Below are 27,189 nucleotides of genomic sequence, written 5' to 3'. Positions count from 1 at the left end.
AATCTCCCTCTCAGGCTCAACAGCAGAGCCAGGAGCAGGACAGGACGAGCAGAACCACTGCAAGCCCTGCTCCCAGGGCAACCAGCCCCTTGTGAGCCCACCAGGAGCACGGACACGGGAACCCAGGGCTGCAGAGCCACCTCTGATTCCCAACTCCCAAAGCCCACACCCAGGGCTGGGGGATGCCCCCCGAGCCCCCGTGGTGCCAGCAGGATGAGGGATGGCGAAGCAGCCCAGCTCCAGGCTGCTGGAGTCACTGCTGCTCCCCTCTCCAATTAATCAAGTTCCCATACTGATTAACAGCGTGATTCATGGCTCTCGTTAGGAGCATTCTGGAACAAACAAGGCTGTATTTCAAGGCCGCTGGCTTAATGGTTAAAATAAATACCTTCCAAATTTCTATTTTCAAGTAGCTGAACCTTTTCCACCTTTACAACTAATTCAGACTTCCTTCAAATTATTTTTCTAAGTAATATAACAATTTGTTTTTCATTAGAGCTTGTCAAAGCCGGACTTGGGTTTATTTTGAGAGAAACCAGTGCTCTCCAGAAACTGTTTAGTACAATCTGAATGACGCCCAAAGGGGTTATTGCAGCCACAATCAAAATAGAGTTTACAGCACTGGCTTGGGGTGACACTTTATTTAATGATTTCAAAAAAAAAAAAAGGAGAAAAAACCCCCAGCGCCCTGAATCAGGAGCTAATTAAATGCACTCCTAAGGCTCCCAGTGAGTGTTTCTCAGTCCCTCTGACTACTGCAGAATGCAAGGACTTAACTTGTTGCTAACTAATCCCAGAGCCCATTATGGGAGCAGTGTTATTTACTGGTTTGGGGTGGTATGTGCTGCTATTCCCCTGTCTGGCACAGCAGATCCTATCGAGCTGGATGTGAAATCAAATATCAGAGTGATTAAATCGTTTGGGTTCTGCCTGCTTAACTCACAGCGTTTCTTGTTGGGGGGTGTAGAGCTCAAGATTTAATTTAAGGGGGCTTAAAAGTAACAGAAAATCTGCCCTGTAAGTGCTTTGATTTCACATTCCTGCTGTTTTGCTGTGGGTAAAGCCGAGCTGGAGCAGTGCCAGGGTCAGGGAGGGGTCTGGGGGTCCAGGAGGGCCCCGGGGCAGGGACACCCCAGCCACCCTCACCTGGACCAGGGTGGGTGCACGGGGCTGGGATCAGCCCCCAGAATCCCAGCCCGAGCTCCAACATTCCCGAAGAACCTGGGAATCTCTGCCTGCACCTTCCATCTCACACCCCACGAGATTTAAAAATCCAAAGCGGATTTTTGAACAACCAAACTGCAAAACTCTTTTCCATGGGCCCGTTCCCCCAGCCCTGTTCTGTTCATTTTCCTGGGATCTTCTGTTTGCTGTTTCTTTCTAAACCACAACAAAACCAACAAGATTTGGACTTTGGGGAAGGCTGAATTTCCTCTGTTCTGGCAGAGGAGCCAGCCCAGGCCAGGCAGTGACACCCACCCAGAGCTGCTGGGGGCCCACACTCCCCAGCATCCTTAGGGATTTATAAAAAAAGCAGGAAAGGGATTTTTTACAGGGACACGAAGCTACAGAACAAGGGGGAATGGATTTAAACTGAAAGAAAAGAGATTTACATTGGATATCAGGAAGGAATTCATCCCTGGCAGGGTGGGCAGCCCTGGCACAGGTGCCCAGAGCAGCAGTGGCTGCCCCTGGATCCCTTGCAGTGCCCAAGGCCAGGCTGGATGGGGCTTGGAGCAGCCCGGGGCAGTGGAAGGTGTCCCTGCCATGGCAGGGGTGGCACTGGATGGGTTTTAAGGCTTTTTCCAGCCCAAACCATTCTGGATTGTGTGAACTGCAGAATAATTCCTGAATTTTCTGGCTGCTCCATCCTCCAGCTTTATTCTCACACACATTGCCACCACCACTCTGCATCACACAGAAAACCAGGACAACACCTCCTCGAGCAGTGCCCGTGCCCGGGGGTGCCCAATTAAAGCCCTAACGAGGGCCTGATCCTCCTGCCACGAGCCTGGCACTGGTGTAACCCCGCTAATCCTGCTGGAGACACCCCTGATTTACACCAGCCTCGCCACGAGAACAAACCCAGCTCGGTCTGACAAGTGAAAACAAACACTGGATTCAGACACTTTCTGCAGGGAGGGGGGGCTGCTTAATTTTTGTTCCCTCTCTCCAGGCTGCTGCTGTGACCTCTGCTACCTCCTAAGTCAGCAACACAATCTCTTGCAGCTGTGGCACTGCAGCAGCCTGATTTAATTTGTGCGTGTGTGGCTGCAGGGGCAGCTCATCCCTCCAGCATCTCGTGGTGTGGCAGAGGCAGCGCTGGGACAACGGGGGGCTCGGTCCTCCCCTCCCAAAAAAAAGAGGGGGGAAACCTCCACTTGGCCTCCCCTGCCTTCCTGGAGAGATGGGAACAAAATCAACCAGAGGGAAACGTCCTTTTCCATCAAAATTTTTAAGAGGTTGGGGTTTGGCCAAGCCAAGGAAGAAGAAGAAAAAAAAAAGCCAGAAAATATCTGTTCAACAACTGTTTTCTGCCTGAAAAGAAAAAAAAAAGAGGAGTGAAAGGACTTTGCTCCTGCTCTCCTGCACATGCCCAGCTCCCAGGGGCTGCCTGTCCCTGGTGCAGTGCCCAGCTGGGCAAGGGTGCTGCTGGCAGCTTGTTTTCCTGTTTTCCTGTTTTCCAGAACAGAGCTGGAGGTTCCTGCCACATCCCCCCTCTCCCAGCAGGTCCCTCTCCAGCTCCCAGAGTCCCCAGTGCTCCTTGGCTGGATCCTGGGAGGTTCCTCTGGGGCTCCTCTGCAGGGCTCTGAACCTCGCGGGGGCTTTGGCTCTGGGGGCTTCACCTCTGCCTTCTGCAGGGCTGGAGCTGGGCCTGGCTGCTGGCACTGCCACCCTCTGCCCCTGGCACTGCCACCCCTGTGCTCCTGCACTGTCACCCCTGTGCTCCTGGCACTGCCATCCCTGTGCTCCTGGCACTGCCACCCTCTGCCCCTGGCACTGCCATCCCTCTGCTCCTGGCACTGCTATCCCTGTGCTCCTGCACTGTCACCCCTGTGCTCCTGGCATTGTCACCCTCTGCTCCTGGCACTGCCACCCCTTTGCTTCTGGAACTGCCATCTTTGTGCTCGTGGCATTGTCACCCCTGTGCCCCTGGCACTGTCACCCCTGTGCTTCTGGAACTGCCATCTTTGTGCTCGTGGCATTGTCACCCCTGTGCCCCTGGCACTGTCACCCCTCTGCCTCTGGCACTGTCACCCCTGTGCTCCTGCACTGTCACCCCTCTGCCTCTGGCACTGTCACACCTGTGCTCTGGAACTGCCATCCCTGTACTCTGGAATTGTCACCCCTCTGATCCTGGCACTGCCATCCCTGTGCCCCTGGCATTGTCATCTCTCTAGAGGCCCCTGGCAGTGCCACCCCTGTACTCTGGCATTGTCACCCCTCTGATCCTGGCAGTACCACCCCTGTGCCCCTGGCACTACCACCCCTGTGCTCTGGAATTGTCACCCTGTGCCCCTGGCAGTGCCACCCCTGTACCCCTGGCACTGTCACCTCTCTGATGCTGGCACTGCCACCCCTGTGCCCCTGGCAGTGCCACCCCTGTACCGCTGGCACTGTCACCTCTCTGATGCTGGCACTGCCACCCCTGTGCCCCTGGCAGTGCCACCCCTGTACCCCTGGCACTGTCACCCCTGTGCCCCTGGCACTGTCACCCCTCTGATGCTGGCAGTGCCACCCCTGTGCCCCTGGCCCTGAAGGCCATCCCGGCAGTGCTCAGAGGGAGCAGGGAGAGCCTTCAACCACCACTGAGGACCTGGAGATGTTCCCCAGCCCAGCCCAGCTCCTGCAGCCGTTCTGTCCTGTGTGGGACATGGGGCTGAGCTCATCCAGGGCCTTCTGCTGCCACCAGGATGCCCCGTGCTGGAGGACACGCCAGGAGCTTCCAGGGGCCAGGGCAAGGAGCCACAATTCACAGCTCCATCCACAGCTCCATCCACAGCTCCATCCACATCCGAAGGGACTGAAAAGCTTGAAGCTCTCCCCACATCCTCAACTCCCCACGTTGTGCCTTTATGGCTCTGACTGGGAATCAAAGCAGTGCCCCTGCCTGTCCAGCAGCACCGACTGTGGACTTTCCGTGCCATTTATTCATTTATGGATTTCACCTTTCTGATCCTGAAGCTCCTTCCCACCTGGCACTGCCAAATCCACGCTGGCCCCTTCCCTGCCTCGCTCCAACCCAGCCCTACTGCCAGCTCTGAGGGGCAAGGTGGCTTTTTCCTGCCTCTTTTTTTGGCTTCCCTCTCGCTTCCCCTCATCAACTCGTTTGCCAAGCAGTGTGATTTTACTGCCTGGCTTCCAGGGAGCCAAGAAATACGTTTGGTGTGAGCTGGGAGTTGGACAGCGTGAAAAACACAGATCCAGGGGTTGGAGGAGGCAGATCCAGGTTTTGAAGAGGCAGATCCAGGTTTTGAAGAGGCACATCCAGGGTTTGAGGAGGCAGATCCAGGTTTTGAAGAGGTAGATCCAGGGTCTGAGGAAGCAGATCCAGGGTTTGAGGAGGGAGATCCCAGTTTGAGGAGGAGGATCTAGAGTTTGAGGAGGCAGATCCAGAGTTTTGAAGGGGAAGATCCAAGGTTTTGAAGCAGCAGATCTAGAATTTCAAGAGGCAGATCCAGAGTTTTGAAGAGGCAGATCCAGAGTTTTGAAGGGGAAGATCCAAGGTTTTGAGGAGGCAGATCCAGGGTTTGAGGAGGCAGATCCAAGGTTTTGAAGCAGCAGATCTAGAATTTCAAGAGGCAGATCCAGAGTTTTGAAGAGGCAGATCCAGAGTTTTGAAGGGGAAGATCCAAGGTTTTGAGGAGGCAGATCCAGGGTTTGAGGAGGCAGCTCCAGGGTTTGAGGAGGCAGATCCAGGGTTTGAGGAGGCAGATCCAGGGTTTGAGGAGGCAGATCCAGGGTTTGAGGAGGGAGATCCAGGGTTTGAGGAGGCAGATCCAGGGTTTGAGGAGGGAGATCCAGGGTTTGAGGAGGCAGATCCAGGGTTTGAGGAGGCAGATCCAGGGTTTGAGGAGGGAGATCCAGGGTTTGAGGAGGAGGATCCAGGGTTTGAGGAGGCAGCTCCACAGGGCAGTGAAATCCCCACCAAGCTGAGGATTTGCCTTCCCCAGCAGCACTTCCAACCTCCCACACCCCACAAACTCCTTGGGGAATGGGCAGACTCTGCCCTGGTGCTTCTACAAACCAAGAATAAGAGTCCTGACCTCACCTGGGGTCTCCAAGACCCTCCAAAATATCTTTTGCTCCCCTCCAGGTACTGACAGCCGTGTTTTTAATTTGATTTCTCCTGAATGTTGGGGTGTTTCAGACCCAGGTGTGCATTTCTCAGGCCCACACCCCACCTCTGCTACCAAACCATCCAATCACAGAATTGATAAGGTTGGAAAAGCTCTTCAGCATCCTCAAATCCAACCATCAACCACCACGTTCACCACTAAACCACGTCCTGAAGTGTCACATCCACCGTTTGCTGAGCACTTCCAGATAATTTATTCCTGGCAGACAGAACTGGCAGCAGTGCCCAGGAGGTCCGTGGAGATGGTGGGGTTTGACCTGAGCTCACAAAGAGAACGTGGCAGAGCCCCCAGAGCCGAGGGGCAGGAAAGCACAGCAGGAGGGACCATTCCTGGCCAGGAGCAGCAGCACCGAGCCCTCCATGGATCTGCTGGGAATGGGCTCATCCCAAGGCTCCCTGTGACCCTCCAGGGGGAACCGAGGAGCTGGCAGCACTGTGGTGTCCATCAAAGCCACCCTAAACCCCTAAATCCCACCCCAAATCCCACCCAACACCAACCCCAACAGGAACCTCCTGTGCACGGCCAGGATGGGAACAAGGTGGAGCCTCCAGCTCCCCTGGGATAACTCCAGGCTGGAATCCCAACCCCACAGGAATCCCCTGGTGGACACACATCCATGCTCAAGCTGCTGAGCACCTCCTCTCTGATGTTTCCATCCTCTCTAAGCTTTTTTCCTTACAAACGTGAAGCAGGCAAGAAGAATAAGTTCACACTTGGAAAAAAACCCCACTTTCCTCTTTTAAAGCCCAACGTTTTTGGGTTCCTGACAAAGCAATATTCTCCAGGCCAGTTGGAATCTGGAAAAATACACTCACTCAAGCTCGCCACCATGACTCCAATAACAATTATAAAATGTCCAATAAAACTTGTCTGTAATGTCAATTCAAATCTTGAAAAGCAGAATTAAGTGGTATATCAACATTAAACTTTATTGCTTCCTTTGCAGAGCACAAGGATTGTCAATAAAAGTCATTCTGAATGAAGAAAAGGGCAGTAAATATTAAATAAACAGGTTTTTGTTGAAATGCTATAAATGCACCAGAGCTGCCTCTTACACTGGGACCTTTCTGCCTGCTCAGACTCCCCTCGTGATCGAAATAAGTCAGTAATTGCCAGCTATCAATAAAGGGCCAATTAAAGGGGCTTGATGCCTGCACTGACTGGCTGTCATTAGGACATTTATGGGGTGGGCTCAGCCCTGTCTGAGGTGCCCCAGCCCCCCCAGGGCCCTGCTCCTCGTTAGGGAGCTCCTGGGGGAGCCGGGAAGGAGCCCGAGGTTCCTGGCTGGGAGTGACAGGGATGGAGCAGCCCCGAGGGGAGAAGGGGATGAGAGGGGAGAATTGGGTATGGAATGGATTGGGCTGGGAGGGACCATAAATCATCTCATTCCAGCCCTCCTGGGGTCACCTTCCACTGTCCCAGCCTGGCCTTGGGCACTGCCAGGGGTCCAGGGGCAGCCACAGCTGCTCTGGGCACGCTGTGCCAGGGCCTGCCCACCCTCTCAGGGATGAATTTATCCCTGATCTCTAATCTAACCCTGCTCTCCTTCATCTTAACCATAAGAGAAGGTAGGTTTTGCTTTGTCCGTGGAGTTTTCTTAGGGTTGGGCTGAATAAAATCCTCCAAGAACCTCAGGGGTGTGACAAACACAGCTGGCACCTCTGGAGTGACACCCCGGGAGCTCCCTGGGTCACACCTCTCCCTCCACCTGCCCAAATCCATCCCAACCCAGCCAAAGCTGCCCCAAAAAGGTAAAAGCTGATGTTCAGTGGCAGCCAGACACAACAGGAAGCGTTTGGGAAGCAGAAGGAACCGGGAGGGCACAAACCCGCTGGGGTTTCTGTCAGACCTTTAAAACCTGATCAGCATTTTTGTGGTTTACCAGGGGCCTTTATGAGCTGTTCTCCAGCTTAATCATCACATGAACTCACAGGAAGCAGTAACAGCTCCCGAGTATGAATTTCATGATGCTGAACAAAGACAGGGCAGCAAGGGCTGGGGATGGAGCTTCGTGAGCTCTCTGAGCTCTGCCAGGACAGACAGGAGAGGAATCAGATGGGCTCTAGGGAAGGGTTTGTGCAGCAGCTTCTGTCCTCTGAGTTTTGCAGAGGTACAAAAAAACCCACCCAAAAAATCAACTGGAACGTGAGTCCATTAAAATTTCAAGGAATTATTTTGATTTTAAACCTCAGCACAGGCAATCTGGTATTTGTGAAGAGCAGCTCAGCCCTTTCCAGAGATAAAGAACAATCCTCAAATGATAAATACAGAAAGAAGAATCCCTTCAGAGATGGACAGATGTCTGTAAAAATGAACTTCTGGGGGAATCACAAGGAGCCTTTGCACTGATCCTGGGCTGCCATTCCTCTGCCACACAGAACCCAAACCTCCAGCAGTGGGAAACACCCAGGAATTCCTGGCTGGGAATCATCCTCACTCCCTGGAGCCTGAAATTCCACCCCGCCCCCTGAAGCAGCTCCTGCTGGGAGGAGCGGGGAGCCCAGGAGAGGAGGGGACCCTCAGGATGCCTTGAGAAGGCTGAGCTAGAGCAGAGGCTGGGCTGAGCTAAAGAACAAAGTGGGGATTTATTAAAAGGATCTCCTCAATGGATCCACCTTGGGCTGCACAAGAGCCCAGCCAGGGCTGCACCCCAGGTGATCCCAAAATAGTCACAAAAATGGATCACGGGGGCCTCTCACTTTTATAAGTTCTGCTCCATTTGCAGATTGGAGCTAATTGTCCAGTTACAGCTTTAGCCCATGCAGTCCCATCCTGCTTGTTTTTCTCTTCAGCCCATGTTGTTTATGCTCTTGGGCTGAGATTTGGATAATTTGTCCTTGGTGCCCAGCTAGCAGGAATTGTTTTGTCTCCCTGCTCTGTGCAGAGAGCTCACCATTCCCTAATATGAAGCTTAGAACTACACACAGCAGTACAGAACCTGAAAAGTATAAAAGCCAAAACCTGAGGCACCATAACATGAACCTCAGAACTACACATGAAAGCAGCATAGAACCTGAAAAATATAAAATCCAAAACCTGAGGCACCATAACATGAACCTCAGAACTACAGCCTAAAGCAGATGGGAATTTGAAAAATATAAAAGCCAAAACCTGAGGCCTGGAGGACGCGAAGCAGGAGCAGCTCACCTGGAAGAGGATCTGCAGGAGGCCGTGCAGGATGCCCATCCTCCTGCCCAGCAGCAGGAAGAAGGGCACCACCAGCTCGATGAAGTGGTTGACCAAGGTCTCGAGGCGGTGGAACCACCAGGGCGAGCGGTGCATGAAGTACGAGATGGGGTTGGGCACCGGCTGCGTCTGCAAGGGCAGAGGAAAAAAGGAATTAATCCCCTCCAAAGCTTGCTGTGAAGGGCTGCTTCAAAGTTCTGGCCTTGTTCCTTGTTTTTCTCCCCAGGTTTGCCATCCTGCACCTCTGGGAACTTGTTTCTTTGCAGACAAAATGACTTCATTCCACACGTCTTGAAACAAATTCATCTCTTAAAAACCAAGAGTTTTGATTTTCCCTTTTGTCGTCATAACCAAGCCCCATCTTAAATTAACCCCACTATTATTGAACACTGAAATCTTAGATCGGCACTGAGGGATGTTAAACTGAGTGAGGATCCTCAGAGCAACGGAGCAGATCCAGAAACTGAGCCTAAGATTTGCTCGGGGTCAGGCCTTGGGTCAAACAGAGCCAGGAATGGAAACCAGATTTCAAAACCTTGGAGATCTGCTTTCAAAATGTTTAAAATTCAAATAAATGTGCTGGTAGAGCTGCTTTCCAAGATGGTAATTTGGGAGAGGAAAGTGTAATTCCTCTAAACATGCTCTGCTGGTTAAGGTATTTACATACTGGCCTTGGGACAATATTATTCTTTTGTCAGCCTGAAATTTTTTGACACTGGGCGATTTTTCCGTCCAGGACAAGAAAATGGCAAATTTTTCAGAGGGAACAACCCCAAATTCTGATATGATAATAAGTGCCACCCTAAGAAATCCCACAACTGGAGCAAAAAATAAATGTGAATTTATCTTAACATATCTGACAGGCTCAAATTCCCTGGTATTGTTTTAAAACTTCAACGACAACAACAACAAAAAAGAGAGATGTCGAAAACACAAATGCTAATTAAAGGAGACACAACACATCTTTAAATTATTTGTAGTTAAACCCAAAATACAAACAAAACAGGGCAAATCCTGCAGGATGCACGGCAGCCAAGCACGCTCCCGCTGCCAAATCCCACAACTATTGTAATTCCTTATTAGCAAAGCTGGGATTAATAAAGCTTGGCCTGGGCGGGAGGCTGCAGTGGCCCCTCAGGACAGGAGACCGCATCCTTCCTGGCCGGATGGAGCCGGGCCGGGGTCAGGGAGCTCTGCCAAGGCCACTCGGCCAGGCTGGGGGGTCAGGGCAGCCCCAGGTGTCCCCGGGCTCCTTCCCCTCCTCCAGGACCTGCTTCCAGTTAATCCCGTGTTGGGCTGCTCCCAGCGAGGCTCACTGAGGGATTGTTTTGATCCCAGATTGCTGAGAAATGCTTTTATCCTTCCAAACAGACAGGTTGTTCCTTGGTTACTTGATATTATTATTATTATTATTATTATTATTATTATTATTATTATTATTATTATTATTAATAATAATAATTGTTATCATTATTATTATATTTATCATTGTTATTATTATTACTATTACTATTATTATCGTTATTATTGTTATTATCATTATTATTGGTATTCTTATTGTTATCATTCTTATTATAACATTATTCATTTATTATTATAATCACAATAAGAGAATTATTATTACCACAATTAGTATCACATTACCACAATTTATTACCTACCATCATTTATTATTATCATAATTATTACTACAATAATAATGATCATTATTAATTATTTATTATAATTATAAATATTAAATTATTGTTAGAAATATTAAACTATTATTATAAAAATTAAGCTATTATAATAAATATTAAAATATTTATATTGTTATTATTATAATAATTATTATTTTTAAGTGCTTTAACCAATCCTGACCCAGCTGAGGCATCAATCCAACATCTTGGAATGTTTGGCACTCGTGGATGAGGACCACGGAGAGCAGGCAGGGTTACTAACGTCACACCTACTTAAGATTGTAATTAATACATTAATGTGGATTGCTCCCGCTTGTTGTTTGAGCTGGGACTGGAGACATTGCCATCCCAAATTGTTTAAGGGCAGGAAGAGAAAACTCCAGCCTCAAATCCCACTGCAGTGGAAGCTCCTGGCCAGGTGAGGGTGGGCAGCACCCAGATTCCCAGAGCTGCCCCTGGAGCCCTGGGATTGTCCCAGGCCAGGCTGGAATGGCTTTGGAGCACCCTGGCACAGTGGAAGTGTCCCTGCCACGGCACGGGTGGGATGGGATGAGCTTTCAGGTCCTTTCCAGCCCAAACCAGTCTGGATTTGAGGATACAGCAAAGCCCAGTGACAGGAGTGATTCACATGTCCCAGAAATGCTTTAAAAGCTGCTGGGGGAGGAGATGTGTGTGTGTGTGTGTTCCTGCAATGCCTTCCAGATGCTGCACAGCACAGCTTCCCCGGGAAGGGAGCTGTGTTTCCTTGGGATGTGTTTCCTTGGGATGGAGCAGCCTGGGAAGCACCAGGAGCTCGGGATGCTGGAAAACTTCTTGGCTTCTTTTTGTGCCCGTGCCCACCAGAGGCACCCACAGCTGGGGAAAGCACTCTTCTTTTGTCAGCCTGAAATTTTCTGACACTGGGAGATTTCTCCATCCAGGACAAGAAAATGGCAAATGTTTCAAAGGGAACAACCCCAAATTCTGATATGTTAATAAATGCCACCCTAAGAAATCCCACAACTGGAAAAACGGGATTTTGGAGAGGGAATTTGCCCCACACGTGCTATTCCAGAGAAATCCTAACCCATGGGAACTGGGTGGTGTTGGAGGTGCTGGTGTCAGAGAGGAGGGAAAAGCTTTCCAGACTCTTGTTCCTGGGATTTGGAGCTTTGCACTTTGCTTTGTGGCTGTGCTGTGAGGGGAATTATGGAACCCCAGAATGGTTTGGGTTGGAAAGAACCTGGAGGATTATTTAATTCCCAACCCCTTCCACTGTATCCAGCTTGGCCTGGGACACTTCCAGGGATCCAGGGGCAGCCACAGCTTCTCTGGGCACCTGTGCCAGGGCCTCCCACCCTCTCAGGAAAGGATTTTATCCCAATATTCCATCTTATTCCATTTTCCATCATAAACCTGCTCCTTTTCAGTTTGAAGCCATTCCCCCATGTTCCATCACCCCAGTGCTTGATGAAAATTCCCTCTCCACCTCCTCATCCTAGGAGCAGCTGAGGGTTCTCCTACACCCAGAACTGTGATCTCCTGACACACAAACATGGGAATTGCAGCTCCAGGGCAGAGGGAACTCAACAATCCCAAGGTGGATGCACACGGAGAGGGAGCAGAGCCCTGGGCTCAGAGCAGCCCCGTTTCTGGGCACCTCTGTGGGACTGAAAATGTTTTTAAATTAAAAAAAATAATTAGCAAACCGTGGCTTTGTGTGTCAGCACAACATCATAACCCTGGTGCCTCCCTCTCCCCTCCAGCAGTCGGGGAGGAACCGCTGCTGCAAACGCCTTTGGAAATGGGAGCAGGAAAATGAATTCTGTAATTCACGGGGCAGATTTGTAAGGTGTGAGTGCTGCTGCAGGAATTCTGGGTCGCCAGCTCGGGCCTGTTCCCTGGCTTGGATCGAGCAGGTTTTATGAGGGCTGGTAACAGAGTCTAAAAATACACACAATAAACTGGTTTTTTTCTCCCTACGGGGTCTATGGTTTAATTATGTTCTTAGTGAGAACCATTAAAGTGCTAAGTACCTGAAGACTCCTAATTTACTAAACTGCACCCCACTAAAAGCCAACAGAAGGCCATTATACAGAGGAGTGAAGGCTCTTCTTGGGGGCTGTGAGTGGCCACAGTCCCTCCTCCCAGCCCGTTACTGCCACAGCTTCCCAGAAACTCCAAGGGAGATTTAATCCCAGCCTTGGAGAGCCCAGCCCAGCCTGGGGAAAGCTCCAGGCTCTTCTACAGGGAAACAAATCCCACATTGTCCTGAAACAACCCAGGGCTCAGACAGAGCTGGGATTGGGGCAGACTGGGATAGGGGAGGGTGTCCCTGCCCATGGAATGGGACGGGCTTTAGGGTCCTTCCAACCCAAACCACCCTGGGATTCCTTACTGGGCTCACAGCACTGCTGCCACGCAAGGAGCTGAGCAGCAGGGGAGTGTGGAGCTGGAGGGAAAGGAATCAGGGGATCATGGAATGGTTTAGGTTGGAAAAGACCTCTAAGATCAACAAATCCAACCAAGTGCACTTCATGGCAGAGACATCCTGAAAAACAGAAGGAAAGGGAACAACAGCAAATAGGAATAAATAATGAGGAAAAAAACCCAGCTATTTGGTTAAAAGAAAGAGAATTCCAGAATGAGCTGGGTTGGAAGGGATCTGAAATCTCATCCAGTGCCATCCCCTGCCAGGGGCAGCGACACTTTCCACTATCCCAGGCTGACCCAAGCCTGGCCTTGGAAACGTCCAGGGATCCAGAGGCAGCCACAGCTTCTCCGGGCACCCTGTGCCAGTGTCCCACCATCCTTCCCAGTATCCCAACCCTTCCCTCGGGCAGTTTGAAGCCATTCCTCGTCCTGTGGAATCATGGATTATCCTCCCCCTGACCCCAGCGGGGTGCAGTGAACACGTCAGGAGCAGCTCTGCAGGCTCCCACAGCCAGGAGAGAGGGAAAGCCTTTGGCACAGCCAGCTGAGTGTGAGGAGCAGCAGTCCCTGGAAAAGCAGGCTGAGAGCTTTATTAAATGTTTTCTGGAGAGCTGTGGAAGATCCAGATGAACTGCAAAGCTCGGCTCTCCAGCTTCCCAAGCACTGAGGCATGAACTCATCTCCTCAGCTTCAAAGCACAACCCTCGCTTCTCTTGTGCTTTGGACCAAAAAATAAAAAGGATTCTCCATCGTGGAGCCTAATTGGATCAGCGTGGTCCAACAGGCTGCTCCCTGCCAGTCCATTCTGCTTCAGAGGCTGACCTGGCTCCTCAGGCATCTGCAGATCAAAGCTCCACGCTCCCAAGGCCGACGGGAACGTCTCCCCAGCCCCGTGCCAGCAGAGCAGGGAGGTCACTCCCAGCTGCTGGGAAGTGTGGGCAGATGAGGGTCCTGCCTCAAGTCAGCCTGTCTCGGGCTCTGCAGCAACCAAGGATTCCTAAAAACCACCCTGCTTGGAACAGGGGGAGATCCCAGAGCTTCCTCACCACGGAAAGGCTCCACGCGGGCAGCGACCTTGACTGATGAGCAGCAGAGGGATTTTGCACAAGGATTCTCATGTTGGGAAGGGTTTGAGAAGAAAATGGAGCAGGGAACTGCTCAGGCTAGGTTTAAAACCAGCACCTCGTGCTGGGAGTATTTATCTGTACACTCAAAGCTCCACGTCCACGCTACTGAAATACTCCCAACAGCTAAGTGGTTAAAAATAGCCCCTTCAAAACTTTCCAGTTATTAATAAGATTCCAATCCAAATAAAATCAGAAGGGAAAGAAAAAAAAAGTGAAAAAGCTGAATCTGGCTTGAAATGCACACTGCTCTGACATCCAGTGGGTCACAAGGGGTCGGCTCTTCAGCAGCGCAATATCAAAATAATCAAGCCTCGATAAAGTAATAAAAAGAGAAGTTGCCTGTAGGTTCTTGCTGGGCAGAGCTCTCCTCGCCCAGTCAATAGGAATATTCAGTCCATAGAAAAACAAACTGGAATCTGCCTGTTTAAGACAGCAGAGCAAGCCAAGGAGATGTGTGTTTGACTCGGTGCCAGCACGGCCATAAAATGTTGGCAATTTAGTAGAGACGTGGTGCCGCGCCACTCTCCCAAAGGACCTAAATAAACTTCAGATGGAGAACATATATTTTTACTTTTTATATATATAAAAATCTGCTGGTTCATTTTTAACTCCTTTCCCCAGCCAGCCCGTGCTCGGGGGTTTTCAGAGCTCCAGCAGGTCCCCGCTCCTCCCAGCTGAGCCACGGAAAAGTTAAAAGCCTGAAAAATCCCAGCAGTGCTTCATGTCTGGAGGTTGGGTTTCTTAGGGAATGGTGGCTGCAGCTGCCAGAGGGGAAAGGGGGCTTGGGGAGAAGATTCTGCTCTGCAATTTCATGCCTCAGCACTGTAAAATATCCCGGGGAATTTGCTGTTTTCCTGTTGACAACATTGTAAAGTCCTGGGTGGAGGTGGAACCTCCCTGCCACGTTCAGTGTTGGTCAGGGTGAACCACCCCAGGAGGATCTGGGGGACACCGAATGATGGGGGCTGGAATCCCAGCCACCTGGGTGGGGGCAGAAGGCTCCTTTTGTTTGCTTTTCCAGCCTGCACCCAGCTCCTGGTCTGAGCCTTCCCTCTCCAGGAACAGAGCCCACATTTCCAGGGCCCACAGCATCCCTGTTTATTGACACTGCTCCTCCGTAACGTGCTCCGAGCTGCTCCCGGAATATCCAGTTAATTGGGGATGGATTACAGATTCACCTATTTATTCTGGACATTCTTGGAGAGGTCCTGAGCTAAAATTACACAAGGAACCACTGAGCTGTTGAGGCTATTTATTTGTTCAAAAACCCGTTCAAATAGCTGGCGGGGCCTGGGGCAGACATTTTGGCTCTGGTGGGGCCAGGAGGAGCTGGTGGAACCAGCCGTGGGTCCTCTGGGGCTTGTCAAGAGCAGCAAGAGATGGGGCAAGTTGGGTTTAGGGAGTGGGACAGGCTGGAAGGTCCATCCATAAGATTCAGAGAGTGGGAAGAACCTCCAGGATGGTCAAGTCCAACATTGGACCCAACACCACCATATAGTGAAGAAAAACCAAGATTTAAGGGAAACACAAGAAGGTTTTGTCCCACAGGCAAGGGGGGAGCTGAAATCCCTCTCCAGGTTTGCTGCTTCCATCAGATGGTGCTGTTCTGTCTCACACTCCAGGATTTTCCAACTCAGGTCCCTGGCCTGGAGCTCCCTTTCCCCACGGATCACTCACCAATATTTTAAATTGCCATTTAAGAGCATATTGCAAATGTGATCCTTTAATTGGTCACTGTTATGACTCTCTATTAGAGAAGACAAGTTTTTCCACACAAGGTAAGCCCTGAAAATGTTTAAAAACAACCCAGAGCTGATGTATTTATTATGCATTTCTCCATATATAAATAATTCCATGAAAAGGGGACGTAGTGAGTGGAAACTCCATTTAAAATGTGATCCCAGATGGTGGCAAAGCTCTAAAATTGCAAGGCAACATGTAAAGAAAGATTAACGACCTCAAACAGGCCCAAATTTATGAGGTGAAAGCCCCTGTAATCCTGGAGAAAAATGATACCAAACCTTCGACCAGACAGCCAGAAAATACCTCTGCTTACTCCATGTGCCCTCTGCCATTTTACATTTTCCTTTAATACTCATTATTTGGGGTTCAGTTGGTGTTTTCTCCTGCAGGCCAGAGGTTTTGCTTTGGTTCATGAGCACGGTGAGGGATTTGCCAGCTCCCACCAGGCCCCGCTGATAAATCAGGGAGCAGGAAAGTGATGGGAATGAGCAGTGGAAAGGAGGAAAAAACGGAGCCAGGACACCACAACAAGCCTTGAGCATCCCTGCAAGACCCAAAGCTCCCGCATGGAGTGGGCTGAGGGGACAGAGCTTAACAATTCCAACATTAACCCCTTGTTGTGCCCAAGGGAAGGATGTCAACATTTCTTCCCAAGGAACGTGGGTCATCCCAGGCCAGCAGCATCTTCTGTGCTCTTAACTCCAGCCAGGAGCAGACTGGCTGGCACGGCCCATTGCCCTGGGCACCTCCAGCATCCCCTGACAATGCTCCTGCTCATCCCCCTGGCCATTCCCACCTCACAAGGTCACCTGCAACATTTTTCAAGGATTTTCTCTCTTTCCACAGAGTTCCTTGCACATTCTGGTGCCTTGAAGTGCAAACCTATGGCTTTGGAGAGTGGAAGAACATCTTCCTGAACATCTTCCTGAACATCTTTCTGAACATCTTCCTGAACATCTTTCTGAACATCTTCCTGAACATCCTTCTGAACATCTTTCCAATGGCTGTACTCAGAGGACCCAAAGCTTTACCCTTCCACTCACAACCCCAAAACCACCCCACGGCTGCTCTCCCACCGCCCCCCATTCCCTCATTTTTCTCCCCTTTAAAATGTCCAGTGCTAAACCCAGGTCCAGACTCCTTCAGAGGGCTTTTTTCTGGTGTGTGCTCATAAACACGAGCTCAGCACCAGGCCAAGGAACACACGGAGCCCCGGCTCGTGCCTGTGTTTGGATTAGGCAGCTCCGTGGCCTGGACGTTTACAGTCGGGTTGGGGTTTTTTTTTTTCCTCCCCCTCCACAACTCGAGACAAACAGTGAGAGCTTTCATAAAATGTGTTCACAAAGGGTAAATTGTGCCATTAGGAGCCGACTACCTGGTTGGTCACTGGAATTCTCCGAACTGGAACGCCACCGCGCTCCGAGCCAACGCCAGCGCCGGCGGCGGGAGGGGGAACTCATTTAACTCTGCAACTGCCCAGGAGACAGAGCACACCCAGCACAGACCTGCACTATCAGCCAGGTTGGAAAAGAGCTCCGAGACCATCGAGTCCAAGGCCACCCCCAAGCCATGTCCCCCTGTGTCACATCCACATGGTTTTAAATCCAGAGCTGGCTCCACGGGAACCATCGCGACTGATCCAGCTCTGAACCTCCTGTCCATCCACGAGCATTTCTAGAGCAGGATGGGATAAGAATAAGACAACGAGAAAATCCAGGTTGCTGTCCCAAAGATGGAGCCAAAAGCCTGGGAGAGTTTGTTTCTGTTTTAGGCTTTCTCTCAAGTAACAAAGGATGCGGCCGGGAAGAATTTACGACAAGCAAAACAAGGCACAAGAAAACTCTTGGCCTTGAGGAGCTGATCTCCATCCTGTTGGGTGAATCCAGCAGCCAATTCTGCTCCCCCTCGGCAAAGAACGAGGGCCTGGAGTGGCAGGACAAGGGGGAACAGCTTCAAACTGAAATAAGGGAGAATTAAATTAGGGATTAGGGAGAAATCCGTCCCTGTGAGGGTGGGGAGGTTTGGGCACAGGGTGCCCAGAGAAGCTGTGGCTGTCCCTGGATCTCTGGAAGTGTCCAAGGCCAGGCTGGACGGGGCTTGGAGCAGCCTGGGATAGTGGAAGGTGTTGGGGCTGGAACTGGATGGGTTTTAGGATCCTTCCCAACCCAAACCCAAGCGATTCTGTGATTCCATGAGCTGCACCTCTCCAGCAGTGACACCGGCACTGCATCCCCTGCTGCGGCCATCATTCAACAACTCTCTTTTAAACAATTCAGGGGCTAAACTACTGATTTCTTACAAAACACAACACTCCAGGACATAATACACACAGTGACATAGAACTTTAAATCCTGCTAACGTTAGGAAACAGGCTGGGGCATCTTTGGACTCCTGAACACAAAACCGCGCTTGTTAGAAATATCCTTGTCCTGCTCAAGGCCTTCCTTGGGTAAAACCAATAATTAGCTACATTTTAAAGGACACAATTTCAGGGAAGTTCTCCAGCACACCCTTAATAACTCCAGTGTTTCCCTTCTGACACAAAAACGTGATGGATTTCGAGCAGCACGTGCCGCAGCAGGGAGTTGTGCTGCTATCCAGGAGGGAAGAAGCCTCTCCCAGCAGCACCAATGTCCAAATCCTCTTGCCTCGAGCTCTGGCAAGTTTTGCCCTTGTGTAATCGCTTGTTTTGTAAGTGTTGCTTGTTTCTATGCTTTTCTTATAAAAAGAAATCAAGAAATTCTCCAGGCAGATAAATTCCACCCAATAAAAGTGTCGCTCCTCTATCCCTGTGGACATAATAATGCCCTCACTCTTGTCCCAACTTGGAGCGCTCACAAATCACCCTTATAAATAAATCTGCCAACCTAAGGCAAGCAGCTCATTTTTAATAAAGCCTTTTACCTCCTTTCCTAACGCCAGACAAGCTCCTGGAGCAGCTCAGTGCCCGAGGGATGGCAGCTCCCACCCTCTGTGCCAGCCCATCCCGGGGCTGCCATGGGGCTCCTGCCCTGTGTTTTCCTGGGATAGGTTTGGGGCTGGATTTCTCCATCCTGGTACCACCCTGGGGCTCCTGTCCTGTGTTTTCCTGGGATATTTTGGGGCTGGATTTCTCCCTCCTGCTGTCACCCTGGGGCTCATGCCTTTTCTTTACCTGGCATCAGTTTTGGGCTGCATTTCTTCATTCCAGTGCTGCTGTGGGGCTCAAGTCCTCTGTTTACCTGGGGTGTGTTTTGGGCTGGATTTCTTGGTCCTGGTGCCCCCCTGGGGCTGTGCCTTGTATTTTTCTGGGATATATTTGGGGCTGGATTTCTCAGTCCCAATGTCACTGTGGGGTTTGCGCCTTTTCTTTACCCAGGATCAGTTTTGGGCAGGATTTCTTCATCCTCGTACTGCCACGGGACTCACGTCCTCAGTTTACCTGGGATATATTTGGGGCCGTGTTTCTCCATCCCAGTGCTGCCACGGGGTTGGTTTGTGCCTTGTTTTCCTGGGATAAGTTTGGGGCTGGATTTCTTGGTGCCGGTGTTGCTGTGAGGCTCTCACCCTGCGTTTCCTGGCACAGCTTTTGGGCTGGATTTCTCGGTCCTGGTGCCACCCTGGGGCTCATGCCCTGTGTTTACCCAGGCTGTGTTTTGTGCTGGACTTCTCCCACCTCCCACACCCCACCACCCCCGGGAGCAGGTCCCAAACACTGCTCCCATTGATGCCGCAGGGCCGGGGCGATGCCGGGTGGGTTTGGGGGGGGTTTGCCTGCCGAAATTCGGTTCTGGCTGGGTGTTTAATATTCCCCATCATGCTGGGCTGTTTCTGCTCGCTGCTGCCTGTCAGTTAAGCCCGGGGATGTTTATTTTAACGGCCACTTGTGGTCAAGGCTGGTGCCAGTTGTACGGCATCGGTTACGCAGATTTAGCGCTGGGGACTCGGCCCCCGGCTCCCCGAGCACGGAAGGCAGCCAGGGCTGCCCGGCCTAATGTGAAACAACTGAACTCTTCCAGCAGTCCCTGCTCCACATTTAACCCTTGCTGAGCAGGAGCTGGCTGATTCCACAGCTCAGCCTTCCCACATCATCCCATATCCTGGCCCTTGTCCCATCTGCTGCTTCCCAAACTCCCCCGGCAGCAAAACGTCTCGGGGTGATCATCTGAAAACACCAGAAGGAGCAGGGAATGTCCTCACTTGCTTAAGGAAGCAGTTTTTAGCGGAAGGAGAGGATTTTTATGGATTTATCATTACTCCAAGTGCACAGTACACTACTGGGGGTGATCACAAATTAATGTAATTAATTGGAAAAGCCCTCCAAGATCATCGAGTCCAAGCCGTGACTGATCAGCACCTGATCAACCAGACCAGAGCACTGAGTGCCACAGGATGCTCCACATCCCTGTCTGGTGGGCTGACACGTGCTTGGGACACAAAGCCAGGCCAGCCCAGCGCCCTGGCAGGAGCCTGGCCTTGGCACTGCCCCCTCCCCATCCCCAACCCTCGTGGAGAGCGATCGGGCAGCACAAGGCGAGCCCAGAGCCAGCCCAGGCTCAAATGTGCAATAACCCAGGCCCTGCAGCAGAACTGTGCATCATTTCTGATCATTGGACGGGCTCCAAGATGCTAATCAGCCCCAGATTAAGTCATCAAGCAAACTGATGAGCAATCACATTCTGTCAGTGCAGCTGCACGGCATTACCCGGTGCAGGGAAGGGAGCAGGAGGGCTTGGAGGAGCTGGGCTGGGCTGGGCTGGGCTGCCACGGGCTCTGCACAGCAGCAGCCCCAGCTCCTGGCACTCCTTCTGCTCCCAAAATTTGCCAAAATCATGCCAAGGTGATCGATGTGGCCATGCACAGCCCAATGCTGCTCCCAGAGCATCCCAGGGTTTTCCTGGATCACCACACACAGCAAGGGGCAGCTTTGTTTTCCACGGAGAAACCCTGAGCAAGTGCTTTAACTGTACCATCAAAGATGCTGCTAATGACTGTGAGAGACAGTAATTAACAGGAACCCGTTAATGGTGAAGCACGTGGAAAATTGATGCTCAAATCCCAGCTCCATTTGGTGGGAATCTGTGAAGAGATTCCAGGCTTGTTCTTAACATAGCCCCACTGGCTTTGCAGAGTTCTCACCCAGAGAGAGCTTTTTCCTAAAACCTGCCCAGGAAATAAATCAAAACAGGAGGAGCAGCAGCCTAAATGTCCAATAAAGAGATGCAAAAGACCTGAGGAAGTATCAGCATAAAATACTAATTCTGAATTTTTCTGCTCAAAAAGCAAACGTGATAATAATCGATAAACGCTGGCAATATTAATTAAAAGAAGGACTTCTACTCATATTTTAACACTGCTCGAGAGGAAATGAATTAACTGGAGTTGCTATCAGGGAATTGACTCTTTTTACAGATCCTGGACATGGATACACAGCACCACATCTCCAGCCATCCCTTCCCTGTGGTTTTCTCATCACTTTTTTTGGCTCCATTGGGAACTCCCCTCCCAAGATGATTACCTGGATGTGAACACCTGGAAAGTCACAAATCCCTGGAGGGGTCAGGCTGGAAGGGCTCACAGTGGGAAACTTCTCCCACCTCCCTGCTCAAGCAGGGTCATCCCAGAGCACGGGATTGAGCCCTGACAGCTCTGGAATATCTCCAGGGAGGGAGATTCCACAGCCTCTCTGCAGGCACTCAGGGAAGGGGGATGATGACATTTAAACCAGGACAATGACCCACAGCCTCTTTTCAATTCCTTCCTCTAAAAATAAGAATTAAAAATAAAAAATAATTTAAAAAAATAAAGAGAAGAAACTCTGCATTTCAGGGCAGGTGATGGAGATGAAACCAGGACACCACGTCAGACACTTCATAATAAAACCCTGGGAATAGCAAGGCCAAGCTGCACCGTGTTAAAATTCAAGGCTAATTTAAAATCTTGTTCCTTAGCGCAAAAGCTGGAAAGACGCCCAAGCAGAGGGAGGAGGGAAAAAATAATAACCAAGCCAATTGTATATTTCTCCTAGAAATTCCATGTCAGGAGGTACCTCAGGACTGCACCCGCGGGCTCCAATTTCAATAAATCAACACAGCGTGCGGGGCAACGGTAGCACAAAGTCCTGCTCTCCCTGCAGAACCCAGCCAGGTAAAATCACCAGGAACAAAATGCCCATTCTTCCTGCTCCTTGGCAAGGGGACAAATTACTTTCTGCACCTCTCTGTGCTGAAGGAGTGGTTATTAAATGCAGTCGGGGCTGCCTTTCCAGCTGAAACTGAGGGCGGAACCGAGCGAGCGCCGCCGGCCGCGAGGGATCCAGGGAGCAGCGCCGGGATGAGGCCACCCCCAGGCGCCTCCCTGCCCATCCAAGGGTCTGAATGATTCGGGTCTGGGGTCAGGATGGAGCTGGATGGACGCAGATGTGCAGCAGGTTATGGGTTTTGGCAATAATTTATGGATTATTCCGATGGTCGCGGCCCGGCCCTGAGCGCGGCAGGGAGAGCAAACAGGGAGGTGAGAGGTGCCCGGAGCTGTCTGCTCATCCCAAACGTGTCTGTCCCAAAGAATCCCGGTGGGTTTGGATGAAGAGCAGCTTGCCCATGTCTGGGACACAGTTATGTGAGAACCGTGAAAACAGCAAGGAAGGGAGGGATCAGAAAGACTTATGAGAGGGAAGGAGAAAAAAAATAAAGGGCTGGCCCTAAACCACAGCATTAAATCAGTAATTTGAAGAGGGGTGTCCCCATCTCCTGATTCACCACCCCCACAAGGACATTTCACACCACTTCTACTACAAATCATTTCACATTTCCTTTACAACCAACCTCCCTCTCTTTGTTACTGGATGGGACCAGAAGCTCCAACTCCAGACATTATCCCGAAGGATAATGGGAAAAGCCAGGGTTTGGAGCACTTCTAACTCAGTGCTCAGAAGAAGACAGTTGATGGGAATAAAAAAAAAAAATGTATATAGAGATTTCTATAACAGATTTATCTTTTTTTACCCCTGAAATTTGAATTTTCACCGAGTCTCCCAGCATGTGGGTTTTGGAAAGTTCTGATTGAGAAAAATGGGATTTATTCCAGTCACAACCAGCACATCCAAGCAGTCACAGGGTCCAAGCCCTCCAGGAAGCCACATGCCAGTGGGAGATGTCCTGCAGCCAGTGACCCTGAGTGCTCCAGAAACGCAGCAGGGAAAAGTAAAGACTTCGGGATCCAACTATTCCATAAAAAAAGCACTCAGCCCAAATATAGCCACGGGCTCATCCTTCAGGAAACGACTGCACGTGGCACTCGGTGCCCTGCTCAGTGACAAGGTGATGCTCAAGGCTCCAAAGGTTGGATTGATCTTGGATTCTGGGATTCAGTGATTTTGGGCTGAACACAGCTCGTAGGAAATTTGGGTTTTCTGTGCAGCATTTCTGCACAGAGAAACTCTCCCTGGATAAACCCTCAGCTGTTTGTTGGGATTTTAATTCCATCTTTAGCTTGCCACATAAAACACCTGGGAGATTTTGTGCCCTCCATAAAATATTCCAAAAGGCAGCTTCTCACCCACACAGGCAGCTCCGTGCCTTCAAAGTGCACCCCAACCCCAAAAGAGAGCTGCTAGAACCTCTCTGTCAGTGATTAACTTGTTTCCAAGTCCATGCATTAATTAAAATAAAATTAACACGCTGGGAAATAAAACTCCTAAACAAACTGGCCATTAAAACATCTTTAGTTCAGCACAGCCAGCAATTTCCTCCTGTATTTAGGGAAAAAATAGTTATGGGGCTGACCATTGCTTGGTGTTAATAACAACATTCCCAAATTTGGCTTTTCCTCCCAAATTTACCCTAAACCAAGACAAATACAGAACAAAGTGGCAAATTTGGGAAGCCCCTTGGGGTTGGATGGGCAGGAGAGTCAGTGGCTTCTCCCTGGATGGAGGAGCCAGTGCAGAAAATCGTGGAGAGGGAGAATTTTAATTAAATTTAAGAACTGGGAGCACCTCAGCTGCCTGGAGTGCAGATGTCAGGAATGCCATCCAGGCCCTGCAGAGCTCATGGAGCAGTAATTTCTTCCAAAACCAAGGAACACTGGGAATGCTGGCGTGAGGGGCTGCTGGAGAGCAAGGCCAAAGGCACAGAGCTCCTCTTTGCTTTGTCCAACAGCAATTCTGAACTTCATCCCTCATGGCTTCACCCTAAAACCACAGCTCACGTGGAAAACAGCAACTGCTGAAGAGGAGGAGGAATTTCTGCAAGGAATTCAGGAGAAGTTGCCATGGTCAGTGGGGAGAAACGTGCCCAGAGCATGGAATCTACTGGTTTGTGATCAATAAAAAACACCCCACAATCATTCTGTGTCACATTGCACCAAAATGCCTTTTTCTAATATCAAAAGGTGGAAATCATAATGCTTTTTGCTAATATCAAAAAAGGTGGAAAACTTTTAACTATAAATTTTAGACTGAAATCCCCGAAAATCTGAATTCTAAAAAGTGACAACTTGGATGATTTTTTAATTCTTTAAACAAAACCTTCCTGCTATGTTTAACCCAGGAACTCGCAAAAAGAGAGAGAATTCCTCACGGATCACTGCCATGAATAGAACAGAGGTGTACAAATATTGGCAACTCCCTTCCAGGCAGCTCCCAGCCAGCAGGGGAAGGGTTAATCCTGGGAACACTGGAGCTTTATGGTGTGCACAGCCCAGGATCAGCTCCCACCCCAAAATGAAACACTGCCAAAGCTGTCCTGCATTAAGGGCACTGGAACTCCATAATAATTTATGAACTGGACTCTGGTTTTTTACACCCTGGGCTAACAATGGCGAGGCAGGAGGTCTGAGGAAGCCGAGGTTAAAGGTGATTTTGTAGTACCTGAATTCCCTTCAATAACTCAACACATGACCATTAGCCTGCTTTATCTGCCTCTATTAGGAAGAGCTGATGAAAACTTTTAATCTGCTTCCCAATGGCTCCAAGCACTGGGGGGACAGGAGATTGTTTGCTTGGGAGCGTGGGGATATAAAAATAAAATTAAAATAGAAGTGGGGAGTGGGGTTGGCCTGGCCTCAGCAGGGATTGAGGAGCTGTGTCCTCGCTGTGGGCACCTGGCCATGGGTGGCACCGCCCACACCTCTGCCCAGGATGGGACATCAGGGAGGAATTCCTCCCTGGGAGGGTGGGCAGGACAGATTCCCAGAGCAGCTGTGGCTGCCCCTGGATCCCTGGAGTGTCCAAGGCTTGGAGCAGCCTGGGACAGTGGAAGGTGTCCCTGCCCAGCACTGGATGATCCCTAAATCCCCTTCCAACCCAACCCATTCCAGGATTTCTGGCAGAAAACACCAATCACAAATTAGCACTGCCTCACTACAGTGATAAATCACATTTTTCTCTACATCAGGATGACTTCTGCACGTTCTCTCGTGTCCTTCCCACTGCCCCAAGGCCAGCTCTGCCCCAAGGGGTTCTTGCTCTCACAAATCCCACCCTGCACCCTCCAGCTCCCAGAGCACCCCAGGCACAGAGCCCAGGGCTCTCCCTTCTCCTCTCCAAAATGTATCCCACCTTGCCCCAAAACACCAGGAATTTGGCTGACAGTGAAGCTGCCAGAAAGATTTCACGGGCTGGATGTGGGGATTGCAAAGAGGAGGTTTCCCTGCTCCTCCCCAGCTTGGTACTACTCTCACTGTACACAAGGTTTAATTCCTGGAGTAGAAGCTGTGTGTGGGGAGCATTTATATATTTCTTTATTCATTTGGACATTATTTATTTATTTAATTATTTGAAAGGGATTATTAATTAATATATTAATTAATTAGAAATTGATTATTTATTTATTCATTCATTTGGAAGTGGATTATTCATTTATTTATTAATCTGGAAATTGATTATTTATTTATTTATTCATTTTGAATGGGATTATTTATTTATCTATCCATTCATTTGGAAGTGGAGTATTTATTTATCTGTTTATTCATTTGGATGTAGAATATTTATTTATTCGAAGTGGATAATTTATTTATTTATTCATTCATTTGGAAGCGGATTATTAATTTATTTGCAGAGCCAAGCCAGAGGCATCTACTGCCTTAAAGCCTCTCCAGACTTGAGCCACTGCTTAAGGAGAACAAATTGGGGATGTTTCCAACAGAAATAAACAGCACAGGCCCGAAGCAGAGGGAAAACCCTGAGCAATCCCCAGAGTCTGTCCAGCCCAAGGTGACAAAGGGAAGGACACCCAGAGCACGTTCCCAGGGTGCCCTGGCAGGTGATTTCCCTCTGCTGGCACATCCATCACCCGCTGGCACATCCATCCTGGCACGCCCAGGGCAGCGGGGTGGGCTTGGGGAGAGCAGCAGCAAGGCTGGCTCGTCCAGGGGGAGATGCATCTCTGGGATTTACCCTCAAGCTCCAATCCCACCCAGAGCCACCCCTGCCGTGGCAGGGACACCAGGGAATTTTCAACAGCAAGGGAAGAGTCCTCGCAGTGTCCCCGGCTGCTCCAGCCCTGCCCAGCCTGCCTGGGACATTCCCATGGATGGGGCAGCCACAGCTGCTCTGGGCACCCTGTGCTGTTTGTATTCTTATTTCAGCTGAAATCGGACAGTCCTGGAATGCTTTGGCCTGGGAGGGACTTTTAAAGGCCAGATTTTAATTTTTTTTGTTTGTTTGAATGACAGGCGGGAATTCCTGCCCAATCTCCCATCCATCCCTGCCCTCTGGCAGTGGGAGCCATTCCCTGGGTCCTGTCCCTCCATCCTTGTCCCCAGTCCCTCTCCGGCTCTCCTGGAGCCCCTTCAGGCCCTGGCAGGGCTCTGGGCTCTCCCTGGAGCTTTCCCTTCTCCAGGTGAGCCCCCCCAGCTCTGCCAGGGCAGAGGGCAGGAGCAGCCCCCACAGCCACAATGGCAATGCCAGGCTGGGAGAAGCAGAATCCACTAAAAACAAAATAATCAGGAATAAACCAACCCTTTCTCCTGTCCCTGTAACCTTCACAGACAGAAAGAGGAACTGGAATTTGACCAGTTTGGGGTTTTAAACCCCCCAGCCCTTCCTCTCCCTCCTTCCCTAAAGCCCTGTGGACTCTCCAAGCAGGTAAGAAAATAAAAGCCCAATTAGAGCTACTGTAACTCCCCAATTGTTTAGACATAATTGTCTAAATAAAATAAAGGGCTTAATTAGCAAGATCATCAACATAAAGGCAGATTTGAATAAACATTCACTTCGTCAGTCAGAGGCAATTAAGGTTTCTCTTGATAAGAGCAATCTCAGTTGGATGCAGATGTTTTTAATAATGCAAATATTTTTCCTGCTTGGAATAATTAAGCCCAGTATATTTTAAAAGAAACTCTGCAAAGGCTGGTGCTGGGAATAATCAATATTTCCCTTTCTCCCTCAAGAACCACATCATGAATGCCTGATAAGGGAATTTTCAACAGCGAGGGAAGTGTCCTCACACTGAGATTTACAAGAAATTCTTTTGTGTCCCACTTCAGTCAAACAAACAAAAAAAAATCTGGCCTTTAAAAGTCCCTGCCAGCCCAAACCATTCTAGTATTCTCTGATTTCAGCTGAAATAAGAATATAAATGGAAGCAGTTTATGCCCAGTGAGAGCGGGTTTCTGTGCATTAATACAAAGGGAAAATGCCAGTGGGATGTTTTTAGGGGCAGATGAAGGAAGGACTCACAGAAATGACCTCCTGTGACAGTT

General features: G+C 50.0%; 1 protein-coding gene across 1 annotated transcript in view; it reads right to left on the bottom strand.

The window, feature by feature from the left end:
- Positions 1–27,189, bottom strand: part of LMF1 (lipase maturation factor 1) — a 138,898-nt gene that overhangs the window by 37,047 nt on the left and 74,662 nt on the right. The window contains exon 4 of the mRNA XM_064389860.1: positions 8,508–8,675. Within this exon, the coding sequence (XP_064245930.1) occupies positions 8,508–8,675 (168 nt within the window). The remainder of the gene's footprint in view (positions 1–8,507; positions 8,676–27,189) is intronic.

Source organism: Passer domesticus, chromosome 15 (assembly GCF_036417665.1).
Source record: "Passer domesticus isolate bPasDom1 chromosome 15, bPasDom1.hap1, whole genome shotgun sequence".
NCBI classification, from domain to species: domain Eukaryota; kingdom Metazoa; phylum Chordata; class Aves; order Passeriformes; family Passeridae; genus Passer; species Passer domesticus.
Note: the sequence above shows the minus strand (reverse complement) of the source record. Positions and strands in the feature narration are given on the sequence as shown.